The 17,500-nt window shown below is 46.3% G+C and overlaps 2 protein-coding genes across 2 annotated transcripts in view; one reads left to right on the top strand and one right to left on the bottom strand.

Annotated features, from left to right (window-relative positions):
• LOC308171632 (E3 ubiquitin-protein ligase RNF126-like) overlaps positions 1 to 5,551 on the bottom strand; it is an 8,282-nt gene extending 2,731 nt beyond the window's left edge. Inside the window, exons 1-5 of the mRNA XM_080546508.1 lie at positions 5,470 to 5,551; positions 3,300 to 3,358; positions 2,308 to 2,365; positions 1,476 to 1,729; positions 101 to 178 (exon numbers count right to left, since the gene is read on the bottom strand). Of these exons, the coding sequence (XP_080402634.1) occupies positions 101 to 178; positions 1,476 to 1,729; positions 2,308 to 2,365; positions 3,300 to 3,358; positions 5,470 to 5,550 (530 nt within the window). The 5' untranslated portion in view covers position 5,551. The remainder of the gene's footprint in view (positions 1 to 100; positions 179 to 1,475; positions 1,730 to 2,307; positions 2,366 to 3,299; positions 3,359 to 5,469) is intronic.
• Positions 5,552 to 5,801: 250 nt separating this feature from the next.
• sugp1 (SURP and G patch domain containing 1) overlaps positions 5,802 to 17,500 on the top strand; it is a 16,894-nt gene continuing 5,195 nt past the window's right edge. Inside the window, exons 1-10 of the mRNA XM_080546501.1 lie at positions 5,802 to 5,836; positions 6,775 to 6,937; positions 7,782 to 7,891; positions 8,315 to 8,569; positions 9,302 to 9,425; positions 10,846 to 10,940; positions 11,564 to 11,687; positions 13,104 to 13,516; positions 14,835 to 14,941; positions 15,927 to 16,104. Of these exons, the coding sequence (XP_080402627.1) occupies positions 5,818 to 5,836; positions 6,775 to 6,937; positions 7,782 to 7,891; positions 8,315 to 8,569; positions 9,302 to 9,425; positions 10,846 to 10,940; positions 11,564 to 11,687; positions 13,104 to 13,516; positions 14,835 to 14,941; positions 15,927 to 16,104 (1,588 nt within the window). The 5' untranslated portion in view covers positions 5,802 to 5,817. The remainder of the gene's footprint in view (positions 5,837 to 6,774; positions 6,938 to 7,781; positions 7,892 to 8,314; positions 8,570 to 9,301; positions 9,426 to 10,845; positions 10,941 to 11,563; positions 11,688 to 13,103; positions 13,517 to 14,834; positions 14,942 to 15,926; positions 16,105 to 17,500) is intronic.

Raw genomic sequence — 17,500 nt, 5'->3', positions numbered from 1 at the left:
CACCCCCGCCCCTGGCAGTCAGCCAGCAGTATGAATAAATAAACAAACAAACAACAACAACATCGACAACGACATCCTCCTCAGTGAACACATAACATACCACGGTCCCATCGGACCCATCCCCATATTAGGCATGGCTGTGGGCGCGATGATTCCGTTGACTAGCTGTTGGATGATTCTGCAGAGAGAGGGAAAAACACCACAGTCACTTCCTGGTTTAAGTCCTAGAGGAAGTGGACCGTGGCTCTAGACAAGCAGCAGCGGCGGCAGCGGAGGCCGAGTCGGAGGCGGAGGCGGAGGGTGAATTCCTGCCGTCGTTCCTGTCTCACTTCCTCCACCGCGAGGCCAGCAGCGTGTCGACGTACCGCAGGACAAGCACACACAGCAGTTTAGATGTTTTCATATCAAATATTAATAGTCGTCAGTGCATGGCTAAACTGTTTTTCCCAACCAAAAACGTATCAGAAAAGAGTATCGAACCCCCGCGGTGGCGCTGCGGTCTAAGCATCAGCCTCTAGTGCAAGCTGCCCACCGGGGACTGGGATCGAATCCCGGTCTCGCCAGATCCGGATATGGCCGGGGCCCACAGGGAGCGGCATATTGAGCGGCCGCTCCCAAGGGGGGTATAGGACTATTTCCGGACAAGGATCCGTCGCGCAACATCGCCCCCGGGGTGCCGGAATAACGGTGTTGGGCTCGAGGAGCCAGGCAGCTAGTCTGCCTGGCTATCTCCTCTGAGGCTGCCGGCCACGGGGTCGTGCGGCGGATCCTACGCAATAGGCAGGGGATAATTGGATACTAGGTTGGGTGCAATTGGATACCAAATTGGGTGAAAAAGGGATAAAATCTGAAAAACAAATTAAAAAAGAAAAAGAAAAGAAAAGAGTATCGATGCGCTCAAAAGTTGGTTTGACTGGGGGGAGGGGGTGGGGGGTGTGTGTAATGATGTGATGATCGGCAAAATGAAAATGTGGAGAGGGGAAATAAGTTGTTTTTCCTTGAGTTATGTCAGAAAGCAGTTAGAAAATAGTGTTATTAATATTATTAATTTAGATATTGTCCCAATGTGTAATGTATGTTACATAGGGGGTACTCCCCTAGTACCTAGATAGCTACATTGTAATTGTGGTGTGGTTTCATATGACAGTGTGTTTGGGTGTGGTTGTCTGGGTTGTTGGGGGTCGTTGGTTGCGAGATGTACAAGCCTTGTTGTCTTGTTTAGTTGTCATGTGCTTTAAAAGAAAATAAAGAAACATTGTAGAACTTGTACAGTAGAACAAACCGCTAGTCCAAATCCTTCATCCCTTCTGCGGTCAGACTGTTAAACTGGGATAGGCGTATTCATTGATTGTTATGGATTGAATTGTATTGTATTATTTCACGGTACTACCCACGATACCCAATGATCTTCCTAGCCTAAACTAAAAGAAAATAAAGAAACATTTCATCACAAAAAAAACGGAACTTTCTCTCACCCCTCCAGGGTGGGCACGCCCTCTTGTCGCGTCCCCCGGCGGGTGAAGTGCCGCGCCCGCGGTTGCCGGGCGCTGTACCGTTGCCGTGACGCCATCTCCCGTTCCCGCCGGTTCTCCGTGTCGCGGTTGTCCTCCCCGGGGAGCCCCCCCCCTATCCCCCCCACCCCGCCCAGGTCGAAGCTCTGGTCAAAGATGCCCAGAGCAAACTGGCCGTACCCGGGGGGGAACGTGAACAGGTGCTGAGGCTCCATGTTCTAGGGAGGGGGGGGGGGAGGGGGGAGGGAGAAAGGAGGGAGAAAGGAGGGAGAAAGGAGGGAGGAAGGAGGGAAGGAAGGAGGGAGAAAGGAGGGAGGAAGGAGAGAGAAAGGAGGGAGGAAGGAGGGAAGGAAGGAGGGAGAAAGGAGGGAGGAAGGAGGGAGGAAGGAGGGAGGAAGGAGGGAGAAAGGAGAGAGAAAGGAGAGAGAAAGGAGGGAGGAAGGAGGGAGGAAGGAGGGAGGAAGGAGGAAGGAAGGAGGGAGAAAGGAGGGAGAAAGGAGGGAGGAAGGAGGGAGAAAGGAGGGAGAAAGGAGGGAGAAAGGAGGGAGGAAGGAGGGAGGAAGAAGGGAGGAAGAAGGGAGGAAGGAGGGAGGAAGGAGGGAGGAAGGAGGGAGAAAGGAGGGAGAAAGGAGAGAGGAAGGAGGGAGGAAGGAGGGAGAAAGGAGGGAGGAAGGAGGGAGGAAGGAGGGAGGAAGGAGGGAAGGAAAGCAGAGAATCATCACCGTCTTATTGTGTGGAAAGATCAACATGAATAATTAATAAACGTGTGAAACATTAAACACAGCAGCGGACTGACCTCAAAGGCCGGGCGGTTCTGGTCGCTGGTGGTGGCGGTGGATGTGGACCCATTTTCACTGATGCGCAGAAAGCAAAAACAACACCAGGTTGGACTGTGTGATGACTGGCTATGTGGTGATATAACTGCCACGTTTTAAGGTGTTGAATCTGTGTACAGTGGCGCTCCAGTGCATGAAGGTATGTGTCCAAGCAAATCAAAGAATTAAGATAAATAATTGGGGGGGAAATGGTGACGCAACAAATGTGAAAATGTAAAAAAAAAAAATATAATAATAATAATAATAATAATAAATTAAAAAACAAGCATCCATTTCAGTTAAACCAAGCCTGTTAGCAGCTATGAACCAACGTTCTGGTTAGCAGGCTACCACACGTCCCATTATAATCACTACTCTAACCCTCATGTTTTTGTATCTTGTATGTTCTTGTGTATCGTATGCTCTTTGTGTTTCTTGGTGTATTGTTTTTGTATGTTTGATTGATTGATTGAAAACTTTATTAGAAGATTTGCAGAAGTAGGTACATGAAAGTACATATTACATACAAGGTCAACTAACAGGATAAAAACCCAAGAAAGCCACTGGCTTATTTCAATTGGGGTCCTTGATTCTCAATTCATCGTTACATGTAAGACAGACAAAAAACTAGTACTATCTACAAGATAATACAGACAAATAACTAGTACTATCTACAAGATAAACATACATCCATCATGGGAAGAACAATACAACAAAACATAAGGTATGTACAGCGGGTAGGACAGGTGGGGACATACACCACAGGTGGGGGCGGGGGACAAAACACAAAGTATGTACAGTTCTTGTCTTTGTTGTTCTTTGTCTACCAACGAGGACCACATTGGAAACAAGTGTTTCAGTCCACTTTCAGTACGTGCTGTCCTCTGGGATGTACTGTCTGTACTTGTTACCCAAATAAAAATCAATCAATCAATCAATCATGAGTGGGGCAGAGCAGGTGATGATACTGTACCTTCTCTCCTCAGTCAACTCCTCAATGAAGCCAGAGTCACATCGTGGACAGGTGTAGTCCTGCAGAGAACACACGAGCACACCTTTAAAGCGTCACCTAATGTGTCATCCATACATTTCTAATGTGTCAAAGTCACTTTAGACAAAGTGTCATCCATACATTTCCAATGTGTCATCCATACATTTCTAATGTGTCATCCATACACTCTGGCTGGGTTGCAAGCAACCAACATGGTTTGAATTAATCCTGGTTTAGGGGCTTAATCCAGGGCTCAGTCAATCTAGGTTTAAAGTTTGGGTGCGACGGGATTAGTGGATAAACCTTGATTTAATCCAGTTTCAAAGTTAATCCACGTTGGTGCGACCAACAGCCTCTTAGCTCTGTTCTCCATATCCACAGTATGGCCCGGGCCTACGTGCTTAGTTGTCTGGCAGGCCTATACAACAATGTAATGTGTTGCTGGAAAAGGACGACGTGTAACCTACACCAAAACACTACAGCACACAGTGATGCTTTCTTCTAAGTAAAAAAGAACAGACCAAGACTCGAGTCTCGACACTGTGGGAGTAATTGTTGAAAGCAGTGGAGTGACTGGTCTCAGTGTGTCACATCACAAATTTGACTGTTTCAGCTGACTGGTGATGATCACCAGGTGTGTGGCTTGACTTACAACACCAAGCAAGTCATTAACCCTTCTAGCTAACACACATTGAGCCATATTGCAGCCAGGGCCCTATTACACACAGTTGATCATCATAACAATGGCTTGATTCATTCTCTATTGAGAGATCTCCCGAGCACCCAGTACCTCTTTTCAAAGACCTGCCTGAACACAAGGTAGAAAGCTACTGTACAATTCAAGAAGCTTCCCATGAATGCCCTGTGTCCTAACAACAGATTGTTGGAAGTCGGACGTTGTTGGTATTGGTGCTCTGGTAGCTCTAGTAGGCTACACATAACTGGGACAGTTTTGTAAACAGTTTTTACAGGGGAGAGAATCTACTAGCCATTGAAATGAAACAGCATTATTATAGCTTTATTCATTATTATATACACAGCTTAAACACGTTTGAATACCTTAATGCCCCCCAAGTTTACAACAATGTCAAACCGGTCTCAATCCCTAACAGTGACCCACACAGACCCGACAATGATGACAGATCAGGGGGGGTATTCCACCAACGTCGCTAAAAGAAAACCCAGACTTATTTCCATACATTTCGCACAGATTTCCCCAAAAAGATCCAGCCTTATTATTTTTGACAGCTCTTTTTTTTCTGATTTTATCCAAATTAAGCCTGGATTGTCCCTTAGCGACGTTGATGGAAACCCCCCCAGGTTGCTAACCACCAAACCCAAGACTTCGCTGCTGGGAATGATTTGACCAACATACACAACAACACAAGCTAGCTAAGTTCCTTCAACTGTCTAAGTCTATCACACTGCTATCTAAACCTGGCAGGTTGTTGGCCTACATAAGGTATAATATCTCTGACTGTGGTAGAGATAGAGATAGCTAGAAAGAACGTGAGTTTAGAATGATAAGGTTCTATCTCCGTTTAGAATGATAAGGTTCTATCTCCGTTTAGAATGAGAAGGTTCTATCTCCGTTTAGAATGAGAAGGTTCTATCTCCGTTTAGAATGAGAAGGTTCTATCTCCGTTTAGAATGATAAGGTTCTATCTCCGTTTAGAATGAGAAGGTTCTATCTCCGTTTAGGGCAGTTCAGAGATATTGAGCGTCAAAGTGTTTACATTCCATTATGTTCTGTGAGATGGAACCTTTGTATTTTATGAATTACTAACTCAAAAATGTCAACATTTAAAAAATAACACCACACAGGCATTAATAAACACCTAATGGATCAGATTATGTAAAAAAAAAACTAAATTTTGACCAAAAATGGAGATAGAACCTTATAATTCTAACGTCACGCGCTGTCAAAATTACAACAAAAAAAACACACACACACACACACACACCTGTCAAACGTACTAGCTCGTTAGCTGGTTAGCTAAGCATAGCGTTGGCAAACGTACTAGCTCGTTAGCTGGTTAGCTTAGCATAGCGTTGTCCGTCAAGAGAGACCGGGGGTACCCCCAAACACATATGAGCCGGCCAGAGGGGCTCCTACTCCCCCTCCGGAGACCAAACTAACCCTAACCCTTACCGGGAGACGAGGGCTGATCTCAGCGGCACATCGGTGACAGAAGAACCGGCAGCAGGGCCGCCGCGGGGGAGCTTCAGCCATCTTCTGGTGATCTACTAACTAACGGAAACGACCCAGATGATTCGGGTTGACGTGTGTACGGACGGGTCGCTACGAGGGACAACCCCACTCAGCCAATCGCCGTCGACGTGATTTCTGATTGGCTTGAGCCACGTGACCGTGACGGAACCGTGATTTCTGATTGGCTTGAGCGTGACCAATGACGTGACGGAAGCAGGAAACGTTGTTGGAGGGGGGGGGGTTAGCTTTAGCTTCGCGAGCTAATTCTCGAGCGCACTTACAGCGCTAATGGAGTCCAGAGACGCAAGTAAAACATGTTCATCATAATAATAATACCTTTAAACGTGAAGATATAGAGATGTATTATACAGACATGTTTGTTTCGATCGTTTGATTGGCATTGAAGCTAGCTAGGCTTAGCCACCTCTGAATGTTTTGTTTGCTTGCTGCCTTATTAACGTTGCTTTTCTCGCTAGCTTAGCTTAGCATAGGTGGCTGTTTGTGGTGGCAGCTAGCGCTCACTACTAGCTCGCGAGCCACAACAGGCTGCGTTCGTAAAATTCGCTCTGGAATTCTGATCAGCACTCATGGAACGCCTCTCGTCCAATCAAATTACCTGGTCCCTTTATGACGCTGAACCCAGTGTGCGCTCCGGCGCTCTCGGAGCGAATTTACGAACGCAGCCAGCCACAGAGCAACGGTTGTTGTTGACAACTAGCTCGCTAGACAAAACCCTGGCTGTCTAAAACATCATGATACAATAAGTAGATGGTAGCTAATATGACATGGATGTCACCCCACACACCATTGGTAGTCTACCTTTTTATCTCAATGTTTACATTTACAGTTAGACAGACATCCTGCAGATATGATGTCCTGTGCCATAAACATGACAAACACATGCCCATGCCCCCAGACAGGGAAACACACACAATGACCCAGTCTTGTTATCTACATTATGTTATCAGTAATCCCACAAGAACAACAACTTCCAGCCCTCCCCAAGCTATTTCAAAGGCTCCTAGGGGGGTATTCCATCAACGTCACTAAAGGAAAACCCAGGCTTATTTTGGCAAGTCTCGCGAGACTTGGTTCCAGGCTTTCCAGGTTCCAAGTCTTACAACAAGACTTATCGAAATAAGTCTGGATTTTGATTTAGCGACGTTGATGGAATACCCCCCCCTGATCTATCCCACCTCTAGGCTAAGTAACGCAAATATTTGTCCCCCCCCCCCCTCTTCGCAGTCCACGGAGGATGGAAGTACCCGGCGCAGAAGAACAAGATGAGCGTGAACATCCTGCGCCAGGAGGAGCTGATCGCCCAGAAGAAGAGGGAGATCGAGGCCAAGCTGGCGGAGAAGGCCAAGACGAACCAGCAGACCGCTGCCACCAAACAACTCCCACCCAGGTAAAACGTCTAGGCCTTTATTTGTCTTTTGTCACTCTTGTCTCTTGTCTCTGGAACTGAAGGAACCTAATAATTTTAACTCTCTTATACTTATTGTGAATGGACTGACTTATATAGCTCCTTATTCCAAAGCTCTTTACAACGGCCTCTCATTCACCCATTCACACACACATTCATTCACACACCGATGGCGGCAAGCTACCATGTAAGGTGCCGGCCCGCTCATTGGGAGCAATTTGGGGTTCAGTGTCTTGCCCAAGGACACTTCGACATGTGGCCAGCCAGGGTTCGAACCTCCGATCTGCCGACCTTGCGATCATTAGACGCCGGCTCTACCTCCTGAGCCACAGCCGCCCCTTATTGTATAATGGGATGTAACAATAAACTTGAAACTTGTTTGCACTGGTGACCTGGGACTCAACAACTAGCCTACTACTACAACCACAGAAGAATCCCGTCATGAAAACCTCAGGGTTTCTTCTCAAAACTGTTAGTGCCTAGATGCAGGTCTTACATGACCACACAAAGAATCTCCCAATTCGCTGGCCCGATTAAGAATGAAATGGTCGTGGCCTGGGGTGGTCCAGTGGTCTAGAGTGCAGACACTGCGGTCTACAGTGCACACATATGCCCATGTCACACATATGCCATGTCGAGGACATGTCCCTGCTGACATGTCCTCTCTCCCTTCTTCTCCTTACTTTCCTGTCTGTCTTCACTATATCTGTCCAATAAAATGAAAAATATGACAGGGACTGCCCAGAAAAAGAATGAAATGGTCTGGAATTGAGACGTATTACAAATAACTTCATTTTCTGTCCTTTCCTTCCTCTTCCTCTGACAGATCTCCCAGCAGCTCTCAGGGTCCCGGGACGTCCAACACGTTTGTAAACGACGGCAGTTTCCTGCAGCAGTTCATGAAGATGCAGAAGGACAAACCTGCCGCAGACTCCGGTCAGTTCCCTCAGCTGTCCTCTTCTGCAGCCTGGCCATCGTTCATGACATCATAATCGGCTCGGATTCGATTAGATTCTAATTCTATTCTATTCTATTATTTTCTATTATTTTCTATTATTTTCTATTCTATTCTAATTCTATTCTATTCTATTCTAATTCTGTTCTATTCTAATTCTAATTCTGTTCTATTCTAATTCTAATTCTAATTCTATTCTATTCTAATTCTATTCTAAGTCTATTCTAATTCTATTCTATTCTATTCTACTCTGTGTATTCTACCCTGTGTGTGTTTCTCTAAACATCGGGTTCAGATTCAATCAAAAATATGTTGCCGGCCGCATATTGCGCATCGCATAACAGAACAGCAGTGGGTAAACACACCTACCATGAACGCTATCCGATCTATGTCTCCCTCTCCAGCTAGCAACAACAGCGACTCCTCCAAAGCAGCCCCATCCACCCCCAGCCCGTCGTCGGGGGTGACGCCACCACAGAAGAAGAGCATCCTCATCGGCAAGCGCCCCGGGCTGGGCATCAGCAGCATGCTGAGCCAGTTCAAGAACTACTCCCAGTCCAGGAAGACGCCCCTGCGCCCCCCGCCCCCCAGCGTCTTCTGCTCCCCGGACGAGGAGGAGGAAGAGGAGGTCGACGACTCCAACTTCCTGGAGGTCAAAGGTAAACCTACGACCTGGGGGTTTGACTGTTTTACCTCCATTTTGTCTACGCCTACACCCCGCCCCCAGGGTCGCCTCGCCAGCCACTCACAGGGCTCCCACGGGTCCTTGAAATCCTTGAAAGTTTGTGAATTTGAGAGAAACAAAATCAAGGCCTTAAAAGTTTTTTAAAATAGACATGGGTCATTGAATTGAGTGCTTGAATTCCCCCCTCTCTCTTCTCTCTCTCTCTCTCTCTCTCTCTCTCTCTCTCTCTCTCTCTCTCTCTCTCTCTCTCTCTCTCTCTCAAAAAAAAAAGAAACCTATTCAAAAATGTTTTACTTAGCTCGTCAACTAGTGAATAAGTCTCTGTATTGCTTAACTTTACACATATTTCACAATATATTGTTTTGCTGTGCTGTGGTAGGCAAGAAGGCAAGAGACCATCTAGTGTTCTACACATTCAAGCCTCTCTTTTTAATTGTTGTCTGTGAGCGGATAGTTCCTATTATATCAATTCACCTCTAGGTCTGTCTCAAACTAGGCCGCGTTGGGTCCTTGAATCTTAGGGAATTGAGTCTTGAAAGTCCTTGAAAGGTGCTTGAATGTGATGAATTAGAATAGAATTAGAATTAGAATAGAATTAGAATAGAATAGAATTAGAATAGAATTAGAATAGAATTAGAATAGAAGTTGTGGGAACCCCGTCTCCTAGGTGACCCGTAGGGTAGGTGTACTCATTGCCTTCTTAAAGTCTCTCCCCCAGAGGACAGAGACACGCGACTCATCCTGGACAAGATGGCCGCCTTCGTGGCCGAGGGAGGGCCGGAGCTGGAGAGGAAGGCCAAGGAGGACTACAAGGACAACCCTGTCTTCTCGTAAGTCTCTGAGTGTGAATGAATGAATGATGAATGAATGATGAATGAATGATGAATGAATGATGAATGGATGGATGAATGATGAATGAATGATGAATGAATGATGAATGAATGATGAATGAATGATGAATGAATGATGAATGAATGATGATTGAATGATGAATGAATGAATGGTCTTTATTGGCATTAATACAGTACAGGTACCATACAACTAAATTTAGGAGGGGGGGCTCCCCTGGTGCTTGGAAAAAAGACTAAAAACAAGAGGGCCAAGGGTAAAATAAAAAAAAGGAAAAGAGCTGGTTTACATAAATAAAGGCTATGTACACTATCTACTATACTATACTACTATACTATACAATAAAACACTGTGCTGTACTCTATGCTATGCTATAAATATCCTAACTTTCTCCTATATCTGAACCTTATGTACACAAGGGTTGTCATATTGCACATAGTATTTGTTGCACATTCATTTAAAGTGTCGCAGTTAGCAGGTTTAGAATGTTCACAGTTGAATTTCAATATTGCACTTTACAATCTAGTAGCTGCCATCAAATTGTCTAGATTGTCCAGGGCCTAGAACCTAGGTCTTTGCTGTGTTCAGGGCCTGAATGGCCCTGGGGTAGAAGCTGAGCTTCAGTCTGTTCAGATGTGTTCCTTCTGACAGGAGGTCAGGCTGTGGTCAGTTTTTTCTTTTCTTTTATTACATTTGTGATGCTTCTAATCCAAAGCGACTTACAATTACGAATTACAGAGTGAATGACAGACAGAATCTGTCAGAATCCCCCTTGGAGTAACTGAGGGCTAAGTGCCTTACTCAAGGGCACACTGGTGGTGGTGTTTCAGGCGGGATTTGAACTCCCCAAACTTCCGATCACCAGTCCAACTCACTAGACCACTAGTTGAAGACAGTTTTTTTGTTAGTAGTAGTAGTAGTAGTTAGTTGTTAGTAGTTTGTTTGTTAGTTGGTAGTAGTAGTAGTAGTAGTAGTTAGTTGTTAGTAGTTTGTTTGTGAGTTAGTAGTAGTAGTAATAGTAGTAGTAGCAGCAGCAGCAGTTAGTTGTTAGTAGTTTGTTTGTTAGTAGTAGTAGTAGTAGTACTAGTATGAATGAATGAAAACCTTTATTGTCCCCAATGGGGAAATGTTGTTGTCAAACAGCTTAATTAGGGCAGACAGAAAACATTCAATAAATAAATAAATAAAACAGTGCAGGCTCAATAAGTAAAAAGTGCAAGATAAAGTGCTCAAGTGCATGTAGTCCAAGTAGCAGTCTTAACGGCCTCTCAGCTCCAGTAGTAGTAGTAGTAGTAGTAGTAGTTAGTTGTTATTAGTTAGTTTGAAGGTTTAGTTTAAGACAGTTTACATATTCCAGTCAAAGTGTAGTAATGTGTGGCCCTCTCTCCCTGCTTTGCCCAGGTTCCTGTATGATAAGAACAGCAGAGAGTATCTGTACTACAGGAAGAGAGTCGCTGAGCTCAGGAAGGACAACCCCAAACCTCCACGTCCTCCAGGTAAGATTAACCTGTCACAGTTCTCTCTCTCTCTCTCTCTCCATCTCTCTCTCTCTCCATCTCTCTCTCTCTCTCTCTCTCTCTCTCTCTCTCTCTCTCTCTCTCTCTCTCTCTCTCTCTCTCTCTCTCTCTCTCTCTCCTAGTCCATAATGACCACAAAGAACACAATCTTAACTTTCTGTGTCAACAAAGTCACCGCCTTTGATGATAAGAACATCAGGTCACCTTGTAGGAGGGTTTTAGTTTATGTTAGAAGAAGTGATGATATCCATTGCGCACACACACGCACACACACATCATTTGGCTGCACGTAGCAACGTGTCCAAGCCACAAATCCACACTGTATGTTGCAGCATTTATCTGAACATTTCCGATGGAACACAACAACACACATGTTGTTGTTGTCACCAAATCTTAGGAAGAAAAAAACACACCATCCTTTTCCCCCAATCACCACCCCTGTCCCCCCCTCCCCCTCCTCCTCCCCCTCCTCCCTTGCTCCTCCTCCTCCCTCCTCTTCTCATCCCTTACTGGCTGTAGACTGGTGGTGTGTGAGGGGCCAGTTGAGTACGGTACGGTAGTAGAGTGTGAGTTGAGCCCCAGTATTTATAGGCTGCTTAAAGTCTCCCCCCCAGCGGAAGAGGAGAGCCAGAAGGTGGCCTTGAAGCTGGCCAAGTTCGTGGCCGACGGCGGGCCTGAGGTGGAGGCCATCGCCGCCCAGCACAACCGGGACAACCCCGCCTTCAGGTGAGTCACCACCCCCAAAAACCTGACCGCCTTCAGGTCAGTAAGGCCGGTCTACAACCCCGCGTTCAGGTCAGTAGGAGGCGGGTCTGGTCCAGTGGTTCTCTAACCTCTCCTCGGGGACCCTCGGGGAGCGGAACATATTTGATCTGTTCCACCACCAGCAGCACACCTGGTTCAACTAACCTGGCCTTTGTCTGCGAAGCGAAAGAAGATTACAGTGGTCCTTGACCCACCATTTTATAATAAAGAACACACACACACACACACACATGCATCACACACACACACACATGCATCACACACACACACACACACACACACGTCACACAGGTATGCACGCACGCACATAACACAACACACATGTAACATGTAACTAACCACACACACACTCTCACACACACTCACTCTCACACACTCACACAAACACTCACACTCACTCACACTCACACAAACACTCACTCACTCACTCACACACTCACTCACTCACACACACACACACACACACACACACACTCTCACACTCACACACTCCCTCACACTCACACACACTCACTCCCTCCCTCCCTCACTCCCTCACTCACACTCACACACACACACTCTCTCACACACACTCACTCACACACACACTCAAGGCCGATTTAAAGTTCTGCGTAAAATCGACGCCATAGCCTTGCGTAGTCCCGCGTGGCCTTGCGTTGCCTACGGAGAGGGTTGACGTGCACATCTCCAAAAATGTAAGAACGCGTCAGTTTCTACGCAACAGTAAGCTCTGTGATTGGTCCGCTTGGTAGCACATGATTCCGACAAGATTCCGACTCTCGTCGGCCAAAATGCGGAAGCCATGACAGAAATGTCATTTACTTTTTCTGTAATTACTTATTAATAAAGATTTGAAAAATTATGATAACCATCGTATTATCTTAGTTTAATGTAATTTCAATGCATCATAGAACTTTTATTTACAACAAGCATAACAACAAAAAGATCGCTATTATGCCGCTTTGAGCTTTGAGCTCCGTTGAGTTCCTAACCGGAAGAGGTACAGCACAGGGGCATAGAAAACACACTGCCACCTAGCGATGTGACGGTGTAATTGCAGAGCGACCTACGCAGAAGTGTAAAGTGCGAGACCCCTTACGTAGTCTACGCAGGCTACGCACGTAAATTCGACGCAGAAGCTTAAATCGGCCTTCACTCTCACACACACTCACACACACACACACACACTCCCTCACTCCCTCACTCACTCACTCTCACACTCACACACTCTCACACTCACACACTCACACTCACTCACACTCTCTCACACACACACACACACACACACACTCCCTCACTCACTCACTCACACACACACACACTATGTTGGACTGAAAACCTTCTCTCTCTCTTCTTTTCTCTTTCTCCGTCCCTCAGTTTTCTATACGACCTCCAGAGCCCAGGCCACCACTTCTACAGAGAGAAGGTGGAGGAGTACCGCCACGCCGCCAAGACCCCCCAGAGCCCCCCTCCTCCTCCCACCCCGGGCTCAGAGCCCCCCCCGGTGGTGGTGGCGGTGGTGGGGGGGGGCAAGAGGCCGGCCGCCCCCCCGATGGCCTCGCCGCCCCCCCCGGCGCCTGCCCACTACCCCCACCTGGTCAGCCAGATGAACATGAACCCCGGGCCCCCCCAGGAGCAGACGGAGGCGGGGGCGGCCCCCCCCATGGTGAAGAGGAAGAGGAAGAGTCGCTGGGGATCGGAGGAGGACAAGGTGGACGTGCCGCTGCCCCCCATCATCATGCCCCCCGAGGCCCTGCAGCCTGACCCCCCCAGCACACCCTGTCTGTCTGGTGTGTACGCTACATATTAGGGCTGCACGATTAATCGATTTTAAATCGAAATCGCGATTTGAAATGATGCGATTAGCTAATCGCAAAGCCTGCGATTTGCCTGCGTTTTTTTTTTTTTTTTTTTTTTTTTTTTTTTGCTATTTAGCAGACGCTTTTAATCCAAAGCGATTTACAATTACGAATTACAGGGACATTCCCCCTGGAGTAACTGAGGGCTAAGTGCCTTACTCAAGGGCACACTAGTAGTGGTGTGGTTTCAGGCGGGATTTGAACTCACACAACCTTCCGATCACAAGTCCAACTCACTAGACCACCACTACCCGTATGGGATACGTCATACAGCGCGTCGGATTCAACGTCAATGAACGTCAACGTCAATGAACGTCAACAATGAACGTCAACAATGAACGTGAACGTCAATGAACGTCAACGTCAATGAACGCACACCAACAACATCGCATCGTATTTTTGGAAAGTACCTGCCCTTTTCCAAACAGCTTCCAATTAAGCTTTCCTAGATGGTTGTGTGAAACAAACCACCTGAGTCAGTTAGTAATGCTCCATCACATGTTTTAATCTGAAGCTTGATTTTAAAGCAACCCAACTTTAAAGCAACCCAATGTAAGTTTAGTTCTTTCACTCGTAGCTCGGGCTGTGGGGGTGCTAGAGGAGGGAGCCTCTAAGTCCCCTGAAGACGTACAAACAAACGGCACGTTGATACGACCTTCCTAGCCGGAGATATGGCCACACTTTACAAAAATCTTTTTTTTTTTTTTTTTTTTTTTTTTGCTATTTTAAAAAATAATAATCGCAAATTAATCGCAATCGCGATATCTGTCCAAATAATCGCAATTCGATTTTTTTCACAAATCGTGCAGCCCTACTACATATACACACACACACATACTCACACGCTCTCTTTCTCTCTCTCTCTCTCGCTCTCTCTCTCTCTCTCTCTCTCTCTCTCTCTCTCTCTCTCTCTCACAAACACACACACACACACACACTCTCGCTCTCTCACAAACACACACTCTCTAATTCTCACACCACACAGGTAAAGTGTATAATATGTAGACCTTGCTAAGTGTGTGTGTGTGTGTGTGTGTGTGTGTATGTGTGTGTGTGCGTGTTTGTGTCTGTCTGTGTGTGTGTCTGTGTGTCTGTGTCTGTGTGTCTGTGTCTGTGTGTGTGTGTGTGTGTGTGCGTGTCTGTCTGTGTGTGTGTGTCTGTGTGTCTGTGTGTCTGTGTCTGTGTCTGTGCCTGTGTCTGTGTGTCTGTGTGCGCGCGTGCGTGTGTGCGTGTGTGTGTGTGTGTTCAGCCCAGGAGCTGCGGGGGCTGGGCTATGCGAGGGGGAAGCCGGTGGGGCTGGTCGGGGTGACGGAGCTCTCAGACGACCAGAAGAAACAGCTGAAGGAACAACAGGAGGTACTGATGGACCACAGCACAACGTACAGGACACATGAGCAATCTACCACAGTGTTTTATCAATAATAATACTAATAACTTGTATTTGTATAGCACTTTTCCTGTAAATGTTCCAGCTCAAAGTGGTTTAATCATTATATAATCATCATTTAATTATTTAGTCATTTAAAGGCTAAAAATATTAAAAAGATGGGTTTTTTAGTCTTGACTTGAACATATTTGCTGAGGTTGCATCCCTAATGTAAACTGCCAGTGCATTCCACAATTTGGGTGCATAAAATGAGAATGCAGCCTCACCAAATCTCTTCTTTTGTACATGTGGTACACAGAGAAAGCCAGCATCAGAAGACCTGAGAGCTTTATTTGGTTGATATGCTAGCAAAAGACCTGAGAGCTCTATTGGGCTGATATGCTAGCAGAAGATCTGAGAGCTCTATTGGGCTGATATGCTAGCAAAAGACCTGAGAGCTCTATTGGGCTGATATGCTAGCAAAAGACCTGAGAGCTCTACTGGGCTGATATGCTAGCAAAAGGTCTGAACATATTCTGGTGCTGTGCCAGTGAGAGCTTTAGAAACAAGCAGAAGGATCTGATGAACCACAGCACAATGTACAGGAAACATGAGCAATCATTTACCACAGTGTATGATCAATAATAATCAAATTCGGGGTCACCAAATGATGTAGGGTTACTTATTTTTACTGGGTTCGTAAATTCACCCGAGCGCACACTGGGGTCAACGTCATAAAGGGACCAAGTAATTTGATTGGACGAGAGGCGGTCATGTGGACGCTCCGGCGGAATTTACGAACGCGGCCTTGATCTCCGGGGGACCTTTTTTAATGAGTGTCCCAAAGCTCCCCTGACTGAAGTGTGTGTGTGTGTGTGTGTGTGTGTGTCTCCACTCCATGGACCACGTGTGGCTGTTTGTTCTCCCCACCCCTCCCCCCTACACACACACACACACACACCTTCCCCCTCCCAGATGCAGGAGATGTTTGACATGATCATGAAGCACAAGCGCGCCATGGCGGAGATGCAGGTGATGTGGGAGAAGGCGGTGAAGGACCACCAGCACGAGTACGACAGCGACGAGGAGATGGACCAGGAGGCGGGGACCTGGGAGCACCGCCTGCGCCACATGGAGATGGAGAAGACCCGCGGTAAGTCACGGAACGCCCCACCCTCCCCCACTCCTCGGAGTCTTATCCGTTTCTATAAGTTTGAATTAATTATTTATCGAGTTCGATTCAGTTCTTTGTGGCTGTCTCAGGTCTGCTTGAGGTCTGTTCAGGTCACTTTGCATTTCTTGCACACGTTTTTCCCCCATTGACATGAATAAATGATGGATAAAAAAGACTTGAGATCTAAGTCGGCGCTGCTGACATAGTAATAATACATCATAATAATAACAATAATAATAACTTACAAACCCAAAGAAGCTTTACAGATTTTACAGACAGAAAGTCAGACAGACAGAAAAAACATAACGTGCGCTCCCTTCTGCCATAACGTTTGCCCCCACTCTGGACTCCTTTAGAGCCAAGTTCAAATCCCACCTATTCGTCAATGATGTTCCCTAAGTCTGCTCCCTGTTTGTTGTGAATTGTATCCCTTGAGATGTATGTTTAAGTCGTCTGTGTCTGATTGCTTTCTGTGTTCCTTGTCTTTGTCTTTATCTGTTCCTTTACCCGGGCTGCGCTCCGGGCCGATGTCAAAGTTGGATGGGGGCAGGGGAGGCTGGTTCATTAGGGGCAATTGTGCAATGCCCCACCAAAGGGAGAAGAGAGAGATTTTTTTTCTATGACTTCTAGACAGTGTTGCTTCTGAATATCATAGTCCAATCAGCTAGTGTTCTGTGGAGTATATCATAGTCCAATCAGCTAGTGTTCTGTGGAGTATGTTCCAATCAGCTTCAAGTCCCGCCCCTTTCGGGGCAACTTTCAGTCTACTCGAAGTTGCACTAGGCTGTTCTCGTAGACTTGCATGTAAAATCTATTTTGGTAACTTCAGGCCATTCGGTCGATTGTCTATGGGGTTTTGGGACATGCACGAAGAATCGTACGTGCTTACGTCATGTCCGGCGTCACGTTCGTGACGGTAAAACCGAGGATTTACGAGGGGTTGGTATGAGAAGAAAACATGGCTAGCGGGATGTGAAGTAACAAATGCGTTGTTCTGCTTTCCACTACCGGACTTTGTAAACAAATTGAACAAATGGATTAGAAGGAGGCATCTTTTGTTCCCAACTTGATATTGCAACTGGACCTATTACCGAAGTCAAACTTGTGTAAGTAAGTGAATCATCTGTCCTTCAGTCATGATAGGAAAACCAAATCGATGCTGGGAGAAGGAATGGCAGACTGTATTCTGATTGTATCTTCTATGCTCTTTGTATGTTTCTATGCTCTTTGTATGTTTCTATGCTCTTTGTATGTGTCTTGGTGTAGGAGAAACGTAGGACCACGTTGGAAACAAGTGTTTCGGTACACGTTGACGTGTAGAAACTGTAGAGAGAAAATTGTAGAAATTGTAGAGAAAACTGGGGGGGTAGAGGTG

This window comes from Nansenia antarctica, assembly GCF_963989245.1.
Source record: "Nansenia antarctica genome assembly, chromosome: 16".
Lineage (NCBI taxonomy): Eukaryota > Metazoa > Chordata > Actinopteri > Argentiniformes > Microstomatidae > Nansenia > Nansenia antarctica.
The sequence above is the reverse complement of the archived record's forward strand: the minus strand, read 5'-3'. Positions and strand labels throughout refer to the sequence as shown.